A 26593-nucleotide genomic window follows, 5' to 3' on the forward strand; every position below is an offset into this window, starting at 1 on the left:
AAAATCCCTTATATTGTTTCCAAAGAAGGCATTTAAGAGGTGTGCGTCATTCCAAGTGGTGCATGGGGTTCCACCTCATGACACTTAGGTAAGTTTCTTTTCTTTTTTTTCAGAGGGCACATGCATTGGCTGAGGGGGGCGGCTATTCATTGCTCTTTCAGAGCATGGATGGGCGTGTTTGACCCCAGTCACCCATCCCTTGCTGCCTTAATCCTAGCCCTTGATTCTTATGGGCCCTTGTCATATAAGCCTTGATGTGGAGGAGAGAGAGAGCAATTGGCGAGTTTTGGGAGCTCTCTCTCTCTCTCTCTCTCTCTCTCATTCTCTTCCTCTAGCTGAGTGGTGTAGCTGCCACCATTTTCGTGGAAGCATCCAATCGTTCTTCTCACCTTCTACAACCGAAACCCAAGGTTAAGATAACAACTTCGTTCTCCTTCTCCATGGAAGTTGGCTTGTAACGATGACGTAAACCCAAGAGCGACAGACGCATAGGGCATGCACGGCTCTTGGGGGATTTAGTTGCTTAAGAGTTGTACTTTTATTATTCCTGGGTGATGCTCATTTGAAATGGATTAGTGGGTTATTTCATTAGCATTTCAGGGTGGTTCTTACAAAAAAAAAAGAGGTTTGCCATGCTTTACTCTTATGTGTTTTTCTTTCTTTCACGTTTTGGTTGGGCCTCACCCTTTGCATGCGTGTACACCCTACAATAGTGGGTGTGTATCGGGACCTCAACTCCTTTCACAGTCATAGGGATGGTTGAGGCACGACTTGGAACTCATGTGGTGGCTGGAGCATCGGACGGGGTTCGTTAATGGCTCAGTCCAGCCATGGCCACCCTTTTTCCATTATGTTTCTTTCTCTTTTCCATTACCTCTTTTATTCTTTTTTTTTTCTTCCTTCTTTGTCGTGGACACTGAGTATGCAGTTGGTCGGTCCCCTACTGGGATAGTCCCAGTTAGGTACACATTGGCCCGAGCTGGGCTCGACCAGGTACACCCACTTTTCTGGCCATTGTAGCCTTTTTCCCTCTTGGCGTGTGGTACACCACCAGGTGCCGGGGGGGCACCCAGGGTAACCTAGCTGGCTTGGGCCTGAACTGGGGCCCCACCTTTCAGCGAGTCTAGTTTGAGCCAATGGGCCCAGACCAGTGGGAATGTCAGATCAAACGGTCTGGTCCAGAGGACCAGACCCATGACCCAACCCTTATGCTTTCTCCTTTGGCGCATGGTGGCCGCTGGGTGCTATGCTCACCCGGGTAGCCCTATTTCAGGACCCTCTTTCCCCTTGACTCGTGTATTTGGTCTGAACCATAGGTTCAGACCAGAGCCTTAGCAACCCTGAGTGGTCTGGTCTAGAGGACCAGACCCGCCAGGGTTAGCCTATCTTTTGGTTAACCACCGAGTGCTAGGTGCACCCGGGTTAGCCTGGTTAACCCGGAGGCATGGTCTGAACCGGTGGTTCCGACCCGCGGGATAGATAGATCGAATGGTCTGGTCCAGAGGACCATACCCTTGGCCCTGACCAAGGGCAACCCCTCGGACCCCTTTTCATTATCCTTAGCATAAAGGTGCACCCCGGGGAGCCCAGATTCGTTCTTTTGGGGTATGTCGCTTCTCATTTTGGCGACATTATTTGTATGGAGAATCATTCGAGGTCTTTTCAAACTACAAGAGTCTCAAGTATTTGTTCTCTCAGAAGGAGTTGAATATGAGACAGAGACGTTGGCTCGAGTTTATCAAGGATTACAACTTTACGTTGTCTTACCACCCTGGTAAGGTGAACGTAGTGGCAGATGCACTTAGTCGCAAGTCGAGTAGTGTTCTAGCTAGTCTTGTGTAGATCTAGAAGCTAGTTGAAGATTTTGTGACTTGGAAGCCTTTTTCAATTGGTAGCGGATCGATCAGATTGGCAGGTCTAGCTATTCGATCAGAGTTTTTGCCTAGAATTGTGAAGGCTCAAAAGCTTAATGACCAGTATGGTAAGTTTCTAGCCTTGGCAAGACAAGAAGGCACATTTTTTAGTATGGAAGATGAGGATGGTATTCGTATGAGAGATCGACTTTGGGTTCCGAACAATCCTGAGTTGAAGAAGGAGATTCTTGATGAAGCTCACATGACTAGGTATACAATTCATCATGGTGGGACAAAGATGTTTAAGGATTTACAAAGGAAGTATTGGTGGAACGGTATGAAGCGTGAGATAGCAACATACATTTTGAGATGCTTGACTTATCAACAGATCAAGATTGAGCATCAGCATCCTGGTGGTTCCATACAGAGGATTGAGATTCCTCAGTGAAAATGGAAAGATGTTACGATGGACTTCGTGGTAGGTTTACCGCGAACGATATGCAAGCATGACACGATTTGGGTAGTTGTGGACAGACTCACCAAGTCTGCCCATTTCTTACCTATCAGGATCAGTCAGTCTCTTGAGAGCTTAGTTGACCTGTATGTCAGAGAAATTGTACAATTGCATGGTGTGTCGAGATCGATTATTTTTTATCGTGACCCCAGGTTCACATCGCGACTATGGGGTCAATTGCAGTCTGCTTTGGGTACGAAGTTGAAGTTCAGTATAGCTTTTCACCCCCAGACTGATGGTCAATAAGAAAGGACTATTCAGACATTAGAGGACATGCTGCGGGCTTGTATGCTCGATTAGAAAGGCAAATGGGATTTGCATTTGTGTTTGGTTGAATTTGCGTATAATAACAGTTATCACGCTAGTATCGGAATGGCTCCGTACAAAAGGTTGTATAGGAGACCATGTCGATCACCTTCATATTGGGATGACATCAACGATAGATCCAGAGAATTGTTGATTGTTCTTCAGCACTACACTCAGTAAGTGCAGAGGATTCAAGAACATTTGAAAGCAGCGCAAGACAGACAGAAGAATTATGTCGATAAGAGACGATGAGAGTTATTGTTCGAGGTCGGTGACATGGTTTTTATCAAATTTTCACTGACTAAAAGCGTGTTTCATTTTGGCAAGAAAGGGAAGTTGAGTCGTAGATATATGGGACCATTCAAGATTTTGGTGAGGATCAGTAAAGTGGCATATCGTGTTGAGTTACCTCAGCAGTATGCCCATATTCACAATATTTTTTATGTGTCGATGCTAAGGAAATACATTCTTGACCCATCACACATCATTCGTTATAAAGAGGTAGAGGTTCAAGAAGACCTGACAATGGTGGAGCGTCCGATTGAGATTGTTGATCGACGAGATCAAGTTTTGCATACTAAGACTGTACCACAAGTTAAAGTATGTTGGCAACACCATGGCATCAAAGAATGCATGTGGGAACCATAAGCGAGCATGAGAGAGAAATATCTCGATCTTTTTGTCACCTAATTTGGGTGATTTCGCGGACGAAAACCTTTTTTTAGGAGAGAAGGATATAAGATCCATGATAATTTTAAGGTAATATTATACGAAGTATTTCAATATATGCAAATTTCTTGTGCGATTCAAGAAATTTTCATTTTGTACCTATTTAGATACTCGAGTTCTGGAAATCGCGTAAGTATAATGTAAGTAGAAATTGAGGAAAATCCATGATGAATTAACTTCCAAAATTTTTAGGGTGAATCCATAATGTGTATATTCAGGTTGTCCCCAAAATTGAGGCTCAAATGATGAAAAAAACTTGTCAGTGCATGTGAATTACAGAAGATCGCCTAGCAGTAGAACGAGGGGTGATACGAGAGCAATTTCCATAAGAGATGGAAAATTTTCCCGAGATGAGCTTTTGAAAAGTAATTGTATTGGAAACTTAAGATAAAAATATGTGGCATGATACATTTTGTTCTTAATTAACAAAATTAATAAATTGATGTAAAAGCATTTCTCAGATAGTCAGTCAATGGGTCGACCACTTTAGGACATATTGGGATGACTTTAGCCACAAGACCAGCTGATCAAGTTGACCAGCTGGGGCAATGGTGTTCTAGTAATATGTGTAGGATGATTTTAAAGGGAGGGTCACGATTGGCCCTACCCATAAAGTCGTTCTCATGATGGTGCAAGGAGCACCATCATGAAGGTGGGGAGCCTCTCCAATGTAATCAGCATGGGACTGCACCCCTTGGGATTTCGAAAATCCCTTATACTGTTTCCAAAGAAGTCATTTAAGAGGTGTGCGTCATTTCAAGTGGTGCATGGGGTTGCACCCCATGACACTTAGGTAAGTTTTTTTTTCTTTTTTTTCAGAGGGTGCATGCATTAGCTGAGGGGGGCGGCTATTCATTGCTCTTTCAGAGCATGGATGGGCGTGTTTGACCCTAGCCACCCATCCCCTGCAGCCTCAATCCTAGCTGTTGATTCTTATGGGCCCTTGTCATATAAGCCTTGAAGTGGAGGAGAGAGAGAGAGAGCTATTGACGAGTTTTGGGAGCTCTCACTCTCACTCTCTCCCTCTTTCACTCTCTCATTCTCTTCCTCTAGCCGAGTGGTGTGGCTGCCACCATTTTCGTGGAAGCATCCAATCGTTCTCCTTACCTTCTCCAACTGAAACCCAAGGTGAAGATAACAACTTCGTTCTCCTCCTCCATGGAAGTTGGCTTGTAATGACGACGTGAACCCAAGAGCGACGGACGCATAGGGCATGCACGGCTCTTAGGGGATTTAGTTGCTTAAGAGTTGTACTTTTATTATTCGTGGGTGATGCTCATTTGAAAATGATTAGTGGGTTATTTCATTAGCATTTCATGGTGGTTCTTAAAAAAAAAAAGAGGTTTGCCATGCTTTTCTCTTATGCATTTTCCTTTCTTTCACATTTTGGTTGGGCCTCACCCTTTGCATGCGTGTACTCCCTAGAATGGTGGGTGTGTGCCGGGACCTCAGCTCCTTTCACAGTCATAGGGATGGCTGAGGCATGACTTGGAACTCATGTGGTGGAAGGAGCATCGGATGGGATCTGTTAGTGGCTCAGTCCAGCCATGGCCACCCTTTTCCATTCTGTTTCTTTCTCTTTTCCATTACCTCTTTTATTCTTTTTTTTTTCTTCTTCCTTGTCGTGGACACTGAGTGTGCAGCTGGTTGGTCCCCTACTGGGACAGACCCAGCTAGGTACACCCTGGCCCGAGCTGGGCTCGGCCAGGTCACCCACTTTTCTAGCCATTGTAGCCTTTTTCCCTCTTGGCGCACGGTACACCACCGGGTGCCGGGGGGGGCACCCGGGGTAACCTAACCGGCCTTGGCCTGAACTGGGGGCCCATCTTTCGGCGAGTCTAGTCTGAGCCTATGGGCCCAGACCAGTGGGAATGTCAGATCAAACGGTTTGGTTCAGAGGACCAGACCCATGACCCAACCCTTAAGCTTTCGCCTTTGACGCATGGTGGCCGTCGAGTGCTAAGCTCACCCGGGTAGCCCTATTTCGGGACCCTCTTTCCCGTTGAGCCGTCTATCTGGTTTGAACCATAGGTTCAAACTAGAGCGTTAGCAACCCTGAGTGGTCTGGTCTAGAGGACCAGACCCGCCAGGGTTAGCCTAGCTTTTGGTTAACCATCGGATGCTAGGTGCACCCGGATTAGCCTGGTTAACCCAGAGGCATGGTCTGAACCGGTGGTTCCAACCTGCGGGATAGATAGACCGAATGGTCTGGCCCAGAGGACCAGTCCCATGGCCCTGACCAAGGGCAACCCCTCGGACCCCTTTCCATTATCCTTAGCACAAAGGTGCACCCCGGGGAGCCCAGATTCGTTCGTTTGGGGTATGCCGCTCCTTGACCTGATATTCTGATTTGAACCATGGGTTCAGACCAGAATCCCATGTCAAACCCATGGTCTAATCCTGGGGACCAGACCTGCACTTGGGCCCTATTGGGCTCACCCTATCGCAGCAGTGGCTGCCGGGCGCTAACCCCACTCGGGTGCCCTGCTGGACAGATGCCTTTTTCTCTTTGTTTGGGCTGCTATCACCCGTAGCCACCTGGACCGAATCCGGGCATTCAGGGCAGTGTTGGACCAAGACCATGGTCTGGTCCAAAGGACCAGACATGAACCTTTTTTTTCCTCCATATTTTGCCCTTTTGTGCAATTGTTCGGGCCACATTTGATTAGGGCACCATGAGCATGGAAGAAAGAAATACAAGTAACCAAATATATATATATAGAGATGTTGGACGATGTGGGTCCGCTGTCTAGTGGAACCCAGTCAGACACATGGCACTCTTGTGCCTTGTTCAGATGTAAAACTTGTTTCCTCTTTAGTCCTATTTAGTAGATTCAGTATTGGTAGTTGGGTGAGCTCCGTGCTACCCACATAGATATAAAGTCCTACATTTGTTGTAAGCCTTAGGATTTTCGGCATTTCATCGTTGGGTCCGCCGGCGCGACACCCCAACCGTGGTAATGCCAATGTTATTCCCATATTTTGGGAATATCCTAGATTTCATTATCGACACATAAGTGTCGAATTCATGAATCCCCTTATGGAATTGGTTCCACCTTGTCAACATCAGAGCAAGATGTTTTGCAAACATTAGTAACCCAGTGATGCATATACGTATATTTGTCCTTATGACATATTTACATTGTTTCGTTCGCAAGTACGGTGATCCACCTTAGAAATGTGAATGTAATTTCCATATGAATGGGAATATTCTAGATTTCAATCTCAACACATGAGTGTACCGAAATCATAAATCTTTTCTATGAAAGTGGCCTCGCTATGCGAGAATTTCCAAATATTGACAGTTGAAGTTCTAATTACTTGAAATTGTAATTAGAAGCTTGCATTACTTGTTTCAGCTCAATGTACTTGCAGTCGCATTTACGTTATGCTCTTAAATTACATATCTCTTGAAATTGTGGAATTGTACACTCACTTGCATATTCTCACATAATTGAAATGTGTTTCCTAGATATGTACATGGCCTCTATATCTTAAATTGTGTGATTAACTTAAGATCATATGGTTCTTAGTTTGCACCTACACGTAGCATAACTTGACACCTGTACTACTTGGTATGTATCACAAAAAGGGTATATTTTGGTCTCATGCTTGAGGCATTGATGGGTGCACGAAGTGTACATTATACATGTAATGATAAGAGTGACATGAAAACTTGAACACCATAGGGTATGAGTAGCACACTGTTGTAGTTTTGGACTCTGTTGGAGTCTTTGGGCGATGGCCCCTTGTTCGTGAGTGAGCTCACGTATGTATATACCCTAGTAATGAAAAAGATAAAATGGTGTTAGAATCGCTTTCACGAGCGATGTGCTCTTGTTTGCAGCGTGAGGCTGAGCACGTGAGTGGGCAGGCTAAGACCTTGTTTGCGTACCCCGCGTGAACCACGAGGCATAAACACCTCGAAAGAGAGGTATGACAAGATAAATGAACCTAAGAAAGATAAATCGGTTGTGCCCCATTCACAAAATGGTTCACCTTAGAGAGGGTGGATAGTATAACCCTGAGAGACTTGTCGTTACTACGACACGTGTTTTGACAAGAGCTGTAGCGCCCTTTGACCTCCAATCACTCAGAGTCAGGGAGGTCGAGGTTACCTTTTTAGGACCTTACTACTGCAGTAGTATGGATTGCAATCCTTACCTATGCAAGAGTTTCTCTCAGCTGCGTGCTACTCGCATGAGGTTTATTAGGTTTGTAGCATCCTCGGTTACCATTTTGCAATTTGTATAACAGACGTCGTGCACATGGCTCACAGAATGCGAGGTTCCTTCGCGTACCCGAAGGAGTAATCAGAAGAACTTAAAGATTAACCAATCACAAATAACGTAATGTAGTTGTTACTTTACTTGCTTACTTACTTCAGTACTTGTTATGTTCTTTACTGTTTCTTAGCTACTCGTGTTGTAGTTGCTCCATTTTCTGATTATTGTTTTACCCTGTTAGCACCTGTTACATGTGCACTTACCTGACATCGACACTTGTATCTATTGTTCACATATTACATGTTCTTGCTACATGTTTTCCTTTGAGAAATGAGATATGATGTTGATTCTTCACCATCTCGCAAGAGTGCTGACCCCATTTTATGGGGATGCAGGTCATGAATAGGTACAGTGCCGATGCGACGACACACGATGGAGGCTTGAGGACCCACGCTTATCTGTCGATCCTGCTTCTGTACGGTTTTGGGTTTTGTGGGGATGATCCCCTGGTTTTTGAGAGACTGATAGATTTGTTGTACTTTGTCTCATTTTGTATCTTTAAAACTTATGAGATGTATAATTCTCAAAACTTAGATTTGTACTCTTGTAGATTTTGAAACATATTGGATATGCTTTTCTGAACCTGTGGCCCACTCAGACTTGTAACCTTGCTTCTCAGTTACCCCCAGTGTCTTTGCTTTCTGCTGTTTATTGTAAAGACCCTTTTCAAAAAAAAAATCTTAAAAATTCAAAGGTTTTTCCATGGTCGGGATTTGGGACGCTACAGTTAGCGAGATATTCGAGTGTGTTTGTTTGAGATACATGTTTGACATTATTATGATATAAATGATTGAATGTATTGCAATGTTTAACATGACTATTCATGCTTGCATGAAGTTATTTTCGATTTGATTATGCATTCCATGTAAAATTATATCATAAAAATATGCTTAAATTGAATATATCGTGTTTGTGAATGTGATTTCATCTTTCTAAATATCCTTTTGATGTGTGTAAATATGATGTGATGGTGTTACACACGAAAATTTTGAATTATCAATGCATGCATAATAATTCATAGAATTGCATTTTATGTTAAGCATGTTTGTGATAGAGAGGGAAAGAAAATTTGCGCATTAACTGAAAAAAAAAATTATTCACCAACAATACCCAAACAAGAAATTCTAATAGATTTGTAAACCACAACAAAGTGTTAACCAACTCAACACAAGCAATAAGCAAAATAAAAACTTTATAACCTATAATATGCAAATTATAGCAAACTAACAAGGAAAACTCAGTCATTATATATACATATATATATCAAATCATCACATCTACCATCAATGCATGATAAATTAGATAGTTTCTTCATCATACATTATTATGATTATCTTTTAACTGGTTAAGATAATATTTGTAACATCATAGGATAAATCCTTGCAAACTGTAAATGGATGTATCGTAGGATAGCTGATAATAAGGTATCACTTGAATATATGGATGGTGTTGACAGTTTTATTGAATTTGCAACGACAAGTGTTAGTACAGTGGATCCCACTGGTCGGATCAGGTGCCCTTGCATGATGTGTAAGAACAATCGATTTGTAGAACCTCATGGCGTTAGACATCTCCTATACATGAAGGGTTTTGTCAGTGGTTATAAGAATTTGGATGCTTCATGGTGAAAATTTTTGGAATAATTTTGACGCATGGGTGAATATGGTACATGATAATCCATATGTGGATTTGATATTTGATGTCGTAGGACCAGAACTTGGTTTTGCTATGGGTCCTAGTGATGTACTGACTTGGGTAGAGGAAGAAGCAACAAACAATACAGCTAGTAGATTTTGTAACTTACTTAGAGATGCTGATAAGCCACTGTGGAATGGTTGCGAGTCACACTATCTTGTCTGCAGTTCTTCAACTACTGAATTTGAAGTCAAAGTATAATTTGAGTCAATCATGTTTTGACTGTCTATGCTCTATTGTGAAGAGTATGTTGCCCAAAGATGAGAAATTGCCATAAAATTTCTATTGTGCAAAAGTTATGGTCAACTCTCTAAGTATGAGGTATCAAAAGATAGATGCATGTCCAAATCACTGCATGTTGTATTTTAAAGATAAAGAAATTAGCAGATCATGTCTGTCATGTGGGCATCCTCGGTTCAAGCTAAAGACAAGGGGCAATGCTAGCACGAGGTCAAAAGAAGTGTCATACAAGTCACTCCGCTACTTCTCTCTCACAATTAGATTGCAACAACTGTATATGTCTTCGAAGATAGCTAAACAAATGAGATGGCATGTAAATAAAGTTTGACATGATGAAGACAAGATCATGCATCCTGTTGATGCGGAAGCTTAGAAGCACTTTGATCGTACTCATCAGACATTCACAATAGAAGTGAGAAATGTTAGGCTCGGTTTATGTACAGATGGATTTAATCTATTTGGGTGTAAATCAACCCCATGTGTTGGTCGGTATTTGTCATCCTATACAACCTTCCTTCAAGCTTGTGTATCAAGCATCAAAATCTTTTCTTGTTTCTATTGATCCTTGGTTCGACATCTTTGTGCCAAAATCTTAATGAATATTTAAGGCTATTGATTGATGAACTGAAAATACTGTGGGATGACGGTGTTCTCACGTACAATGCCTACAAAAAATAAAACTTCAATATGAAGGTTGTTGTTCTATGGATAATTAGTGACTTCTTTGCATATGATATGTTATCTGGTTGGAGCACACATGAGAGGTTGGCATGTTTGTATTGCATTGAGGATACAAAATCTTTTAGATTGATGCATGAAAGGAAGATGTGTTGGTTTGATTGTTACCGTCGATTTTTACCCAGTGACCATATATTCTGATGACATAGGAATGTGTTCCGAGCAGACACAACTGAAATAGAATATTCACCTACATAATTGTTTGGCACAGATTTTTTAAGATGATTGCGATACTTTTTATATGGTCTGACAGATGCCCGTAGTGTGACACCCTTCCTTAGATTTGGGAAGGATCACAATTAGATAAAGAAATCTATATTTTGGAAACCACCATATTGGCCGACCTTATTGATATGATATAATTTGGATATGATGCATGTAGAGAAAAATGTGTTTGATAATGTGTTCAATACGATAATAAATGTTAAAAAGAAAATGAAGGATAATCTGAAGGTCCATATAGATTTAAAAGTAATATGTAAAAGACCAGAATTGGAAGTCCAAGAGTACAATGGCAAAGTACTGAAACTAAAGGCAATGTACATGCTTGGACCAAATAAAGTAAAGCAAGTATGCCAGTGGTTGAGACAATTGAGATTTTTAGATGGATACGTTTCTAACATTGCTCAGACTATGAAGATAGATGAGGGACAATTATATGGGTTGAAGAGCCATGATTGTCATGTCATCATGCAACGATTGATTTCTCTAGCATTCCATGATATGGTAGACAAACCTATATATGGGGTATTATCTGAGTTGAGTCGATTTTTTAGAACATTGTGTGCATCGAAAGTTGTAGTAACTGAGGTAAAAAAATTTAAGGATTCTATCGTCACTACTATTTGTCAGCTAGAGAAGATATTTCTATCAACATTTTTACACATTATGAAACATGTGATCATACACTTGCCATATAAACTTAGGGTTGGTGGTCCTATGCAATATCGGTGGATGTACCCATTTGAAAGACATATTTTTATTTATATTTTTCTCTCTAATGCTATTGAGAATTTATTGTATTTTGAGATGTATATTGTTGACAGATGCATGCTTAACCTTAAAAAAAAAGGTTCGAAATAAAGCAAGAGTAGAGGGTTCAATTTGTGAGGCGTACACTTTAGAAGAGATTTCAAATTTTTCATCTATGTACTTTGAACCTCACATTTCAACACATTACACTTGCCCACCTTATAATGATGATGAAAAACAAGTTATTATTGCTGACAAACTATCGATATTTAAACCACTTGGGAATGCCTTTGGCAGTTGTCAGTCAAGACTCTTCAAAGATCGAGAGCAAGACACAACACAAATCTATATCATTTTTAATTGCTCAGAGATCGACCCCTACATCAAGTAAGTATACATAGTATGTTACACTAAGTTCTCTACGTGCATGGTTCTGTAATATAATTATTTGTTAAGTGCAGACAATTTGATTTGAAGTTGCGAAGAGAACTTCCGCATCTCACTGATTCAGAAGTTCAGAAAGAATGTGAAAATAAGTTTGGGGCATGGTTGAAAGAGTTAGTAAGGACGATGACATGCATTTTTTCTGTGTAAACAATAATATGTTACTTAATTGGTTGTGTTTAAAGTCATTGTTTATGCTTGTAGGTCTGCCATGGTGATGTTAATGATTAAGGAATATGTGATTTACAAAATGGTCCAACCAAAGTTGTGCAATGTTACAACGGGTATATCGTTAATGGTTATCGATTTCATACAAATGAGTATGGTGTAAATAAGTCAATGATGAATAGTGGTGTGTGTGTCAAGGGTAGCAGTTACGGTGAAAATAAACTTGACTACTATGGTATTATTGAAGAAATAATGAAGTTGACTTACTTAAGCATAAATAACATGGTAACTTTATTCAAGTGTCATTGGTTTAATCTCAAAGCAACAAGAGTCGACAAAGCCTTAGGCATCGTGGAGGTGAATCATAAATCAAGGTTTGAAACATATGAACCATTCATATTAGCATCGCAAGCTCAACAAGTTTACTATACTTCATATCCAAATACAAGAAAGTCAGATAGAAATGAATGATGGGTGGTTTGCAATGTGAAGTCTAAACTATACTCCGAGTATGATCAGTTACAAGAAGACAAGATTGTTAAAGAGGGTGATTACTATCAATCAGATGATATGTATGACTTCTCTTATGGTTACGATGTCACAGATGGTCTGCATGTCACATATCCATTGTCCGATGGCACACGTATGAAATAATATGATCCAAATGATATACCAAGTGAATGGCCATCAAATGAAGAAGAAGAAGAGGAAGAGGAAGAAGAAGGAGAATATAAAAGTCAAACAAGTTATGAGAAAACATACTCGAGCTAGTAAAATACATCTTGTAATACATACAACATCACTTTCTCATATGCACCATCTACATGCACAGTATATCTTGCATATCATGTTACATTCCATGCATACTTAGCATGTACATGCACAATTCATGCATAGTTATAAAACTAATTTATGTAGGACCTTTAAATCTTTACATTTCATGCATATTTCATGTCCATGCTAAGATCAAGAGTTATATAACTGATCCAAATAATATTTTTATTTGTTAGAATATGGTTCGTAGAGGTTGCAGTAGTCGAATACCTAGTGGTCGAGGAAAAAGTGGAGGTCGTGGGACAGCATTAGGTATATGTATTTGTGTTATATTTAATTATAGGTATTCATTATGTTTTTGCTTATATGTTGATATAAAAATTGTTACTTGTTAATCGTATTTATAGGATCCCAACTCAGTGATAGCCAGTCTCAGCCTTCGTCTTCACGTAATGCTTCGATAGGTATATCATTTAAATAATTGTATACTTGATTAGTTTAAATATGCATTGTGTGAATTTCTAACTCACTTTTTTATAGATGATGTTTCATCTGCACATGACCCACCTACACCAGCTACTCATACATATCACGAGTCAATGTCGGATGCTGGGTCTTCTCAATCTGACACGCGACGACTCATTCAAATAGTGTATATCGATAGTCAACCGTAAGTATTTCATTGTCACTTATCAAATACTTATCTTATAAATAGTATATATCGATAGTCGATTGTTAATGTATACCAATTCATATGCAGCACGAGGTTCGCGCCACAATAAGTGATTCGAGAAATTAGGAAGTCACTAGTTCAGCATCTTCAAGGACCGGTCACTCAATTGAAAGAGTACTCGAAGGAGGTGTTGAACAGATTATGATCCTTATTCATAGTATACAATCGTTTATCATAGTTAATGTGTTTCATATTTAATTTTTTGTTATAGTCATGTGTACTAACTTTCTGAAATTATTTGTAGGCTTTGAATCGCTTCGCGACTGCGAAGGAGGAGCAAGACGTGAGGCTAGTGTGGCACAAGGTGATTGTCAGTCGATTTGCCGACATGCTTCACAATATGAAGACTGCAACAATAAAAGCAGCAGGTGGGATAGATGATCTACTGTAGTGAAAGGGGCATGGTCCTTCTACTATCAGGTCAGATTATTGGGATGCAATGTGTGACAAGTGAGAGAGACATGAATTTTGAAACCGCTCAGCAAAGGCTGCACAAAACTGAGCGAAGATGCCTGATGCCCATCTACACACAGATGGTTTTAAGACTTTTGAGAGCCACCAAAAGATAATGGTAACTCATCAATATATATATATATATATATATATATATATATATATATATATATATATATATATATATATATCATCAAATCTATAAGTATTTCTGCACACTTTCTAATTGATTTTTTTATCATTTAATCTTGTAGGAAGTCAAAAAAGGAGGTCATGTGCTTTACAAAGATGTGTTTGTTGAAACACATAAACGTAAGAGCACAGAAGAGTTCATATCAGAGAAGGCGAGAGCGACAACGGTATTATTTATTGTATTAATAAATATCATAATATAAAAGTTATCATGAATTACATTATCACAAACATTGTAATTCTTAATTATTAATTAATTCTGTAATCATTACTTTATAGGAGTCATACGAGTAACAGATGGTAAAGCGATATGGCAATGACTCCACTCAACATCCGCCTTTTGATACTGTAGCATGGGTAACTGCAATCGATGAACCCAAAAAAGGTCGTGTGTTCGGGTATGGGAGTAACATGAACACCATAGCAGTCATTGCTTCTTGCAGCCAGGGCTCTCAGAGTTCTCCCGCCAGCATCAACTCTTAACGTTCGATTGACCTTGCTATTTCTTGGGATGGTGTCTGCCAACTTCTTCATTACACAATGCGTGACTTTTTACATGAAGTTATTCTCAACCTTGTTCATTATGAGTTGTGCAACTTTTTTTGGGACAAAGAAACTTTGTTTGCCTTTAACATGAGCTTTGGTGCCCGTCAGGTACATATAACATTTATTTCAATACATATCTAAAGTTTCATGTCGTTAGATTTTAATACATATATGCATGATTGAATACATATATGCATGATTGAATTACTATAGATTTTATTTGACAACCTTAGAACACATATATGCATGATTAAATCACTATGAAATTTTTTTGACAACCTTAAAACACATATATGCATGATTGAATCACTATAAATTTTTTTGACACCTTTTGAACACATATATGCATGATTGAATCACTATAAAAAATTTGACACTCTTACAACACATATATGCATGATTGAATCACTATAAAAAAAATTTTACAACCTTAGACCACATATATGTATCATTGAATCAATATAAATTTTATTTGACAAACTTAGAACACATATATGCATGATTGAATCACTATATATTTTTTTGACACCTTTAGAATACATATATGCATGATTGAATCACTATACAAATTTTATGGCATCCTTATAACACATATATGCATGATTGAATTACTATGGATTTTATTTGACAACCTTAGAACACATATACATGATTGAATCACTATAAAAAAAAATTAACAACCTTAGAACACATATATGCATGATTGAATCACTATAAATTTTTTTGACACCTTTTGAACACATATATACATGATTTAATCACTATAAAATTTTTATGACACCCTTAGAACACATATATGCATGATTGAATCACTATGATTTTTTTTTTACAACCTTAGAACACATATATGCACGATTGAATTACTATGTAATTACCTTTTTAATACATATATGCATGATTGAATCACTATAAAATTTTTATGACACCCTTAGAACATATATATGCATGATTGAATCACTATGATTTTTTTTTTACAACCTTAGAACACATATATGCATGCTTGAATCACTATGACATTTTTTTTACAACCTTAGAATACATGTCTACATGATTGAATCACTATAATTTTTTTTTGTCAGCCTTAGAACAAATATATAAATGATTAAATCAGTATGAAATTTTTTTGACAATAACACATATATGCATGATTGAATCACTATGAAAATTTTTTGACAACCTTAGAACACATATAAGCATGATTTCATTACTATGAATTTTTTTTCACAACCTCTGAATTCTGTTAATGTCCTTCACTTTATTGCTAGTCTATGTGTCATTCAGCCATGTTACTTTGATTGCTTTAGATTAGGTGCATTAGATATAATTTATTTCATTATATTTTGTTTATCAATACTAACATTTTGGTTCTCTTGTAAGATACTGGAGATGATCAGCGTAGAGGCGCTGATGGAGGCATGGATGGAGGGGCAGATCGAGACAATGAAGAAGATGATGCTCCGAATCTTGGCGAGGATTAGCTTCATGTGTTGAATTTGTTTCACGTACTTGTTGTTTCAAACGAAACTCTTTGTATATGTTCACTTGTAATTAATTAGAACTTGGCAAGGATTATACTGGGTTGTTAAATTTGTTTCACTTATAACTTGTATTAAATTCATTTCTCCTACTTTGTATATATATTTTTTATGTGTACTTTATTTTTTATACATAGGTTATATAAATTATATAATGAGAAATTTTTTCTCAATATTTATATTTTAAACAAAATTGTTTTGTTTTTTTTTAAATTTTGTGATGGATTAGCAACGGGTATTATCCGTCACTAATATTCAGCGATGGATTTTTTGAAGAAAATCAGTCGCAAAATGGCCATGGTATTTGGTGATGAATAATATCTGTCACCAATTTAGCGGCGGATTAGGGATGGATATTTATCTATCTCAAAAACTGAATCAGTCGATATTTTGCGACGGAATGTAATTCATCGCTAAATTGGAAACGAATATTAGAGACAGATACATATTCATCATTAAATTTTAGCGACGGATATGTCTCTGTCGTAAAACCAAATCAGTGCTTATTTAGCGATGGATTAGAGACAGATCATGACATTCGCTAATCCGTCACAAATTAGTGTCAGATCTGTTCTGTCGTTCATTGGCGATCAAGAAATTATGATGAACGTTATCCATCGCTAAGTCATCGTCAATTCGTTGCTAAATAGTTCAACGACGGATTAGTGATAGATTAGCGTCGTATAACATCTATCGCTAATCCGCAGAATTCTTGTAGTGGATCCGATGGCGATCGTCGTCCTCTTTCTGCTAGCAGTGGATAGAATGTTGCCCTTGTCCAGTGGGCAATCGACTGTGATGGGCCCTCCACCACCTTCGAGGGACACCTACAATGAAATCTTCCTCCACTACACCTACAACAGAGTCTTTCAAAGTATAATTTGTCTACCTCTACGTTGGCAATACTTTTGATCAGAGCTATGCCTTCCAGGCCACCCTGACGCTGCTTAACACGGGCGTTCGCACCCTCAAGTCATGGCGGACATTCGTCTGGTTCTGGCACCGCGAGGTCCTCATCTCGACCTCCGGCACCATGCTCTCCGACAAGATCCACCTCCCCGCTAACATCGGGAATGGCATGTTCCTCTCTGGCTTTCCCGTCATGGACCTTGCGGTAAAATAAATGGCAAATCGCTATATCGAGTAGCGATTTATGAAATCGCGTAGCAAAAAAAAAAAAAACAAATCGCTACGCGATGTTTGTAAATCGCTAAATTGCATTGCAAAAAAAAGGCAAATCGCAACACGATTTTCGTAAATTGCATAGCAAAAAAAAGAAATTTTGTCCTTTTCTAGAATCGTCATTTCATGACACCAATGGCGGGAAAGAGTATTACGAAAACTGTGAGCAAGAAACAACCGAGGGAAACAGTAAACAAGAACGATCAAACAAAACACAATGACACACAGATTTAAGTGAAAAAAACTCCCCTCAAATCTGAGAGGGAGTAAAAAACCATGACCGTCTAAAGAAAAAACTTTATTACTCTTTTTCAACAGTTACAAGAGGGAAAGAAAAGAAGGAATTTATATCAGGCCTAAAAGAAAAAAAATTTGGGGGGCGCTGCCCCCAAAGACCCCTGCCCGCTGAACGCGCAGCGGGACCTACGTTAGGGGGAGCCCCTGGACCCCCCTTCCCCCCCTTAAGGGCAAAAACTCTGAATCAAGCTCTATAACTCATCAAGTTGAACCATGCTACAGTCAGTGTGCAGGTTAGTTGGTGCTTGATGGAGCAATGTAAGATTGTCTACTAGATGTGTACAGAAGCAGCGAGAGAGTTGATGTTCATGACCTTCTTCAGGCGGGATTCCTTTCTCGGATAATCCTGCAATGCAGGGACTGAGTCTTAAATAACTATCTTTGAGGTACTTAAGTCTTTACAATCGCTCATTTTCTAGAATCGTTGTTTTATGGCACCAATGGCGAAAAAGGTACTTAAGTCTTTACAACTACACTAAACTTTGATGCTAACTGATGCTGACAAACATGAGGATACGAGCCACACGTGTTGTGCTCGTTGAAACCCCCAACACTCCATGTAGGGGGGCAACATATAACCTGCTTGGATCTGCAACACAAAACTAATCGTTTTCAAAATGGTTCCCCTCAAAAATAAATGAGTTGATAGGAAAACTGAAACAACGACCGCCGTTAGTTTATGGATATAAAATAGTGGTACAGCTGAATCACCACGCTTGGCATTAATTGTATCCTCCAATAACTCATGTCTTACTATTTCTTTTAATCTGTAAGAAATGTTCTTCCTATCACTTTTTTTTCTTTATTTTAATCTCTCTCTCTCTCTCTCTTCGTTGAAATGTGGCAGTTAATAACTTAGTATATTCGAATGCCAAAAGGGAAGACATCTCACATACATGGAGCAGTGATTTTTTTGGAGAGAAAATTATTTTATTTAATTTGGGTGAGGTTTCGTTATGATGACATGTTTCCACTAGGCATGCAAGTTTCAAACTATTTAATATGAAAATGGGGCCGTTAGATGTAAGATTTCTCTCTCTATATCTCAATCTAAAAAAAAATCAAAAAGACTTATCAAAGCCTAGGTGGTATTTCCAACAAGGGTCGGAAGAACTGAAGGTCTTGGCGGGAGCTTTCGATTCTAAACAAGGGAGGGGTTTTTGGTTATTTTTAAATTGTCTTATTGATCCAGTCAAACAATAGAGCTTTTACTATTTGCCCACAACAGCTCCACTGATTGGGTAGGAGTGAATTGAGAAAGTCACCAAATTGACAAGATGTCAGGAGTTGGGAATTCCCAAGAGGCATCCCTTGCTGCAACATCGAAGTTGGATGTATATCCCTGCAATGGGCAGCGGGGAATGTGTGGTGACTGGTGAGTGATGGAGGAGTCGTTTGCCTTTGGCTTAAAGAAAGACAAATTTTACTATTTTATATGCGTGTAGAGTTAATGCAAAAAGTTATATATTTTAACAGGTAGCTGTTTTCGATTGATTAAAATATCAAATCACTACTAAAATTTGTATTTTTCTCAAAAAGTCACTTTCACTTAAGAAACAAAAAATTATTGAAGTACCCTTCATTAGTTTTTGAAAAAATTGTTTTATTTCTTTTTCTCAGATAAAAAGCCTAATCTAAGACATATTTAATAAATGTAACTACTTCATTGTTTTCGTTTGAGCTGAACCACCGTTTTAAGGCTGAAATCTGAATGCGGTCAAAGTTGAAAATTTAGACACTAAACCTAAGACGGGCCATTTAACCCTATATCCTACTTATTTTTGTGGAAGAACTTTGCCCTGTAACTCAATACAATTAGTGGTATTCAATGGGTCATGTTTGATCCGGATCCATTTATGATCAGGGTTCGACGATAAAGAGGTCTGGTTAGAAACCGTATCAGACCCAAAAGGTCAGAATAATATAGAGTCGGTTATGGTTTGTAAAATTTTATACCAGAAACCAGCATTTTTTCGATATAAAACAGAACAAAAAAAGTTATTTTATCGAATATGAACCAGTTGTGGTTTTTTGTGTAATCCTCATAGGACTTGCGTATGTTTTTCTTGCGGTGGACCTAGTAGCAGTAACTTAAGATTGGAACCAGACATGACCCATTGACAACTAATTGATAATGACGACGCATAGCCACCTACGTCCACAGAGGGGCTCCAATTTATTAACATCATATCATATTTGCTAATATACTATTCTTAATGAAATTACGAAGAACAGCCTATCCTGTCTTTTTTAATCAGTGTCCCTGTGACTTATACCGAGCACCTTCCCTGAGATTAACGGCAGTGCACCATCTGAGGACCACCGTAAGCCAGCTTCATTCCTTAGTCCCATCAATCATTACACGTTCGAATACCAACAAAATGCCCAAGCCCCCACCAAACAGACCCTCGCAAGGACGCCATCCCCCCATCCTCACAACAGGACAAAAGAAAGTGATGAAACGAGGGGTGCACACACCACCTTCATCCTCAGAACCCAACTCTCCCATGCACACCAATTATCAAACAAAAAAATTTGAATCAAAGCAGCCAAACTATATAACAAATACAAAAGTAGGAAAACAGTATTTTCCCAAAATCACTACTCCAAATACAAAAGTAGGAAAACAGTATTTTTACCAAAACACTACTCCCCGTTCTCTACCACCCTCATATTTTTATTTCTCTTTTCTCTTCTCTAATCTAAAAGCTTTCTTATCTACAATTTATATTGCGGAATTAGTTAATACAACGTTTGGCTTCACATTATGGAGCAGGCGTTGGGATTCTCGTCGCTGAACATCTGGGGCGCATGCATGTACTCTATCACGTATCCATGCCCGTAATACTCCATCTTGTTGGCCTCCACCTTCGCTGCTTCTTCCTTCTTGGCATCCGGTGCCGCCGCTGCTGCCGCCTCTGCCGGTTTCTTCTCGCCACCACCGTCCTTCTCGCCGCCATCACCGTCCTTTTTCTTATCGCCACCACCTTCTTTCTTATCACCACCGTCCTTTTTCTTATCGCCACCACCTTCTTTTTTATCACCAGCGTCCTTCTTATCTCCGCCCCCACCACCCTCTTTAGGCTTGTCGCCGCCGCCACCCCCGACGGGTTCTTCCTTCTGAGAAACAATCTCGACGCCCCTTCTCAGCTTCTCCTTGAGGTAATCCGGCAAGGTTTTGACGTCCATGGTACCCTTCACGGTCACCAAATCCTTTGAAGCGTCGACATCCACGCTCTGTACACCTGCAAATCAGGATGTAAAACGGGTCAGACTCGCTTCGGATGTGGGCGTCACCTGATTCGACCCAACATATCACATTCATAGCGTACTGGGATTAGGACATGGGTAGGGGGAGCTGTTACCTGATTCGGATCCAATTATCCCCGTTTAACCCTAACATAAAAGTTGGTTTAAAACGGATCTTCAATCTTAAAGGGTTTTGTTGGAAAAGCAAAAATGCGAGAGAATCCACGCTTTCCAAATCCTTGTTTTGCACACTTTCACACGGAGGAGGTCATTGACACCAACGTCACAAAACTCGTTCTTGAGAAAGTCTCGGTGAGTGGAAAATCTTGCGATATTGAGAAAATCTCAGGAAAATATATCGGCAAATATGAAAATTTAAAACTATATAAAATATATAAAAAGTACAAAAACCTATATATATGCAGCAAAAATTAGATTCATTATAAACAGGTAACATTTTGAAAATATCAGGTTTTTCTGGAAAATATATCGGCCTCTGGAAATATCATAATAAAATCTGGGATATTTTCCAGCAATATTTGTCACATAACGTACAACCATATGCAACCATTATATTAATCGGATCCGAAGAGGCTTTTGGGTCTGGCTCAACTGCCGCTTCTCACCCGGTTCAGTGGGCAACAGTAACTAACAGTGCCCAACCCGATTCGGTCGTAATGTCTCGGATGAGTGGACGGTCCGACTCGATTTACGCCCACTCCGAAAAGTACGAGTTGTCGGTCGTAACTCTATATTTCTACACTAGCGTACCGTTCTAGAATCACTCTAGCGACTCGACGGAGTCGCCCGTTCTCAGCTTTCGAATAAAGTTTTTCGTCCGAGTCGTCCGAAACTTTCTGCGCGTGAGTAGGCGGGTTCAGCAATCCGTATCCATTTTCTACTCCCTCCAATCCGAGTCTAACGACAATTCCCATCCCGACTAGCTAACCAAACAGCTCCCCAAAAACACCAAGAGAGAGAGAGAGTCACTCCTCGAAATTCAGCAAAAAATGGAAGAAATAATTTTCCAGGGAGTTCATTTGAATATTTTACGTCATTTTTTCTCTTATAACGAGGACTACTGTGGGGGATCAGTTTCCGATGAGATGAGACCGTCTTTCTAATCAGATGAAACTTTTCCAACAGGGAACCGATTGGCGGTAGTACTTACTTTCTCAACAGGGTTTTCAAGATGATCACGAAATCAAAATCAAAATCAAACAGAGAAGTCGCCAAATTTACGAGATCTCAACATTTCGAGAGAGAGAGAGAGAGAGAGAGAGAATACTGACCCTTGATCTTTCCGATGATGCGCTTGATCTTGTGGATGCAACCGTCACAATGAAGTCTGAGCTTCAACACCACCACCTTCGCCGGCGGCTGCGTTGCGTTTCCCATGCATCACCCAAACACAAAACAAACACCACCATCAGATAGTTTTTTTTTTTTTTTTGACCTTTTTAACCTCTTCCCCACCAAGCTAACCTTGGTAATCAATAAAATTACAAATCTACCACCCAAAAAATAGACAGCGAACCGATAAAAAAAGGTTTTTTTTTTCAAAACAATCTGTCAGGATGGGCACACGAGAAGGTCCGTGGTGGGTGAGAAATCTACCGAAAGATGAACAGCCCTTTTCAGGTTTTTGTATTTTAATATCATCGAAATAACTCATTATTACAAGGACATTTCCGTCATGTCACATATGACGACATTTTAGAGATTAAAAAATTACCAAAATAAGTTAGTCTTGACCTACTCATCCTGTCGTGTAAGAAATTTTTCCCAAAGGAGATTCCTCTAGAATTTCACAGAATTGGGACTTTTACTTAATTACGAAACTACCCCTCCGACAGTCGCATCTGGATCTCGCAACCGTCACTCTCATTTCTGAAAATATTGAAAATAAAAAAATTGGGAAAATATACCAAGAAAAAATTTTCTCAGATCTTTGCCGTTAGAATCCATCAAAGATCTGTGAAATTCCCACTAAGATCTACCGAAATCAACCAATTAAGGGTGAAAGGAAGAAGCGAGAAAAGTTTCTCTGGAGGAGGGGAGAGAAGGGAAAATCTTTCCCTCGGATTGTGCTAATCTACCTCTTTCTTCTTCTCCTCTGGTTTTTTCTCGGCCTTTTCTTCCTTCTTCTTCTCAACTTGCTCCTTTTTGGGCAGAGGGTTGGGGGAGATGATCTCCACCTTCTTCTTCGTCTTGGATTCCAATCCTTCCTTCAATTTGAGCCCGTCCATTTTTCCCACCACCGTTATCTTATTGCTGCTGAAATCCACCTTCACGTCATCCACCCCTAACTCAACACCAGCACCCCCAAAAACCGTAAAAAAAAAAATCGCAAAAAAAAAAAAAATCAAGCAAAAAAATCTCGTCTTTACCATCGCTTTTCTTGATGTAACGCTTCACTCGTCTTGCGCAGCCTTCACAATGCAAATCCATCTTCATGACCATGGTGAAGCCCCCATCTCCCTCCTTCTTCTCCTCGCCCTTCTGCTCTTTCGCCTCGCTCTTCTTCTCCTCCTTCTTCCCTCCCTCCTCCTTGCCTTGCTTCTGCATTCACAAACCCAGACCAGAAATTTCTCAACTCTCGGAAAACAAAGATGAGCAAATTAACTAATCAAAACAGGGGATTTTTCCCCTAAACTTAGTTTTCATAGGAAGAAGAAGCAAGATCTGAGCCACCGACCTCGCCCATTTCTCTGTAATTAGACTCTCAGATAGGAAAAAACGAATGTGGAAGAAGAAAAAGAAACAACTAGTTCAAACGGAAAGTGGAAACGCTTGGGGAGGCAGCGTCATAAATAGAGGGGGAGAGGGGCATGACGAGGTGGGTGATGCATGTTCACATCATCATGGATGCAATGCATTGTATGATGTGATGACGATGATGATGACATGAATGAGAAGGGTTGAGGTATTTCGTACGAGATGGCGCGCGAGCGCAAGCATGTGTCACTTTCTCATCTTTCGTACGTGGGGCCGACAAAGGGTGGATATGATATGCTCTCTCGTAAAATTACGTTTTTATTCCTACTTAGATCCCCAAGGTCGTTTTTAGATGCCGTGTTGACCAGGGATTCGTTGGTTCTGTTCGAGCTCCGCCCATCTGTTAAGGGCGCCTTGTGAATGTCACCAAGTTGACGGGACGTCACAAGTTCAAAACATATAAGTGAACATCTTTTGCCGAAAGAAAGGTCGAAGCTGATGTACTCTCCGGTGGGCAACGAGACGTGTGAAGGATTTGTTTGATGCACATGGCGAAAGTCCGAAACGCATTCGTTACATAAAAAAAAAAAAACATGTAATTTTAGTAACACCCCCTCCTCCCTTATTACAAAAAGAACTATACACGAGGAACGAAAGTAGGGTGTTACAAAAAAAAAAAAAAAAAGTTGGGGGAAGGGGTCCCCAAACCCTCTATCTCTCTCCTGTGCAAGCTGGATGAGGCCACCGGCGACCAGCTAGGTTGCCGATGACCCGGCACGGTTCTCTCTCCCTTTCACCTTTTTATTCTTTCTTTCCTTTCTTATTTATTTTTCTTTTTCGTTTTTATTCTTCTTCGTTTTCATTTTATTTTTTATTTTTTTCTTCTTTTTTTTATTTTTAATTTTTATTTTCTTTTGATTTTCTTTGATCTTTTTTTTTTTCCTTGATTAGGGTATTCTTGTTCTTCTTTTTTTATTTCCTTTGATTTTTTTAAGCATTTTGATGGCTTGTCCATGATGTCCGTAACAAACGTTAAATGGTCAAAACAAATATTGAACTTAGAACAGCGGTTAAGAAACTTGTTCCCTTCTTCTGTTCCGTAATTAGGTGTTTTTCTAAGTGACTTTTGGATGAGAGGGGGAAGGGCGCGATTACAGGGAAACGGAACGGGGGCACTTTGCATGTGGGTGGGTTTGTACTGGGAGTTCCGTCCGTGGGAGTGTGGCTCTCCTTTTTTAATAATGAGAGGGGGAACTGGTAAGGGAATCTATAAGAAGCGCAGCTCGTAAATTAATTGCCTTACGAAACACAATGTAATTATTGCGCTATCAAATTACCACATTACCCTTTTATCGGACAGCTGGTCTGGGCTTCCCCGATGCCTCGGTCCGGGCGGCGTTTTGAATTTCTCTTTTGGAGAACTGTTCGTTTGTCGACTCTCCCGATACGATACGATTCGAATCAGATGGTGTCTCGATACAGTGGTCAAAATCAAAGGCGTTCGTCTGTTGGAGTCTGCCAAGTAGGGCTGGGAAACCAACCGAGACGCTTGTGACCCGGCTCGGCTCGGCTCAGTAAGAAATATAATTTAGACATATTTTAAATACATTTGACATTTTTTTTTGTAATCTTATTTCTTTCAATTTTAAAACAATGTATTTTTTTTCATATACAGCTAAGCTAGCTCATGCTCGGCTTGTTTAACTTGGGCACATTATAAGCTCAAACTCTGCTTGGCTCGCCACAAGAATGAGCCAAGCTTGAACACCTCAAGATCGTCAGGTTCAGCTAGTTTCCAGCCCTTCTATCAAGGGTACAAATGGACCGGATTTGGATCTGATCATGCCTGATACGAATCTGAAACCGGACCTGAGACATATCGGATGAGGTATGGTTGAATCTTGGTCTGAAATGAATTGTGATAATTAGGCGATTCGGTAAAACAAGAATAAGAAGAAGATTTTTTACATTCTAATTGTAATTGGATTGGATTGTAATTTGACTTTGAATTAGATCCTATCTCAAATACTGACTCGTATCCGACCCTAATCTGAAAATAATGTGAATATGCAAATCTAAATCCTATCTGAATGCACATATGGATCTTGTTTTGATTATCCAAATCTAGAAATAATATGTTGGATTTAGGTCGGATATCTAACATCTAACTATATCTGATCCATTTAGAGTTCTTGAATCCGGGATCTTAGCACGAATGGTTGCAGGAGCCTACTTTCTATATATGAATGGGTCGGTTAGGCTTGACTCGATCGACATGGCTGGCAGCCAAGCCTGATCACGGTCTGCAAGGGCTTCGCTCATCTGGTAGGAGTGACTTGTGAATGACACCAAGTTGACTAGATGTCACAAGCTCGATACAAGGGAATGACCTCAAGGACAGCTAATGTGTGGTTGGTGATGTGGGGTTTTCCCTTTGGTAACATGGATTCAACTCACAAGTTTGGAAAGTTTTTTCCAAAATTAGGATATGAGGACATGGAGCTATTTAAGTTTCTAATCAATGGAAAATTATCTTTTGATATTTTAATATTTAAAAAATATTTTTAAATAATATTCAACTTACTAAAATATATCAAAATACCATCGCTGTGTGTGTCGGTGTCCAAATATGTCATGAGGGACACGCAGCCAAAATAACATCCTTGTGACACTACTAGTGCCAAGAGTTGGTTAAGCATTGGAGTTCAACCCTATAAAACTTAAAAAACAAAATTTAGAAGTATGAAACTATGAGACTTTATGAAACACTCGTGCATGTTTGCAACGCTTCCTGATTCTGGTATTTTCTCATGATCTTGTGATTGCAAATTACAAGCACCCCACTTTCTCAAGTTTCTTGAATTACAAAAAAATGCATGATGTGATTGAGATTCTTACTTAAGAATGCTTGTTCTTTTTTTTATATATTTACACAATCGCTCTGTTTTATTGAGAAAAATCATGTGGGC

At 39.6% G+C, this 26593-nt stretch overlaps 1 protein-coding gene across 1 annotated transcript; it reads right to left on the minus strand.

Moving 5' to 3' along the window:
* Positions 1 to 20178: 20178 nt before the first annotated feature.
* LOC149822434 (heavy metal-associated isoprenylated plant protein 3-like) lies at positions 20179 to 23742 on the minus strand. The gene is made up of 5 exons (XM_089981470.1): positions 23605 to 23742; positions 23297 to 23468; positions 23006 to 23211; positions 22199 to 22286; positions 20179 to 20902 (listed from the first exon to the last, which is right to left on the minus strand). The coding sequence occupies exons 1-5, from the start codon at positions 23611 to 23613 to the stop codon at positions 20418 to 20420; spliced, it is 960 nt and encodes a 319-aa protein (XP_089837596.1). The 5' UTR covers positions 23614 to 23742; the 3' UTR covers positions 20179 to 20417.
* Between the last annotated feature and the right edge of the window lie 2851 nt (positions 23743 to 26593).

The sequence above is a fragment of the Nuphar pumila genome, chromosome 11, assembly GCF_984573655.1.
Source record: "Nuphar pumila chromosome 11, dmNupPumi1.hap1.1, whole genome shotgun sequence".
Lineage (NCBI taxonomy): Eukaryota > Viridiplantae > Streptophyta > Magnoliopsida > Nymphaeales > Nymphaeaceae > Nuphar > Nuphar pumila.

Bases quoted from the DNA above. Each gene is read 5' to 3' on its own strand.
- LOC149822434 (XM_089981470.1), bottom strand. The intron at 23,212-23,296 runs GTAAAGACGAGA...GTGTTGAGTTAG, and splicing joins TTACATCAAGAAAAGCGATG to GGGTGGATGACGTGAAGGTG. The intron at 22,287-23,005 runs GTAGATTAGCAC...AACGCAACGCAG, and splicing joins CAGAGGAGAAGAAGAAAGAG to CCGCCGGCGAAGGTGGTGGT.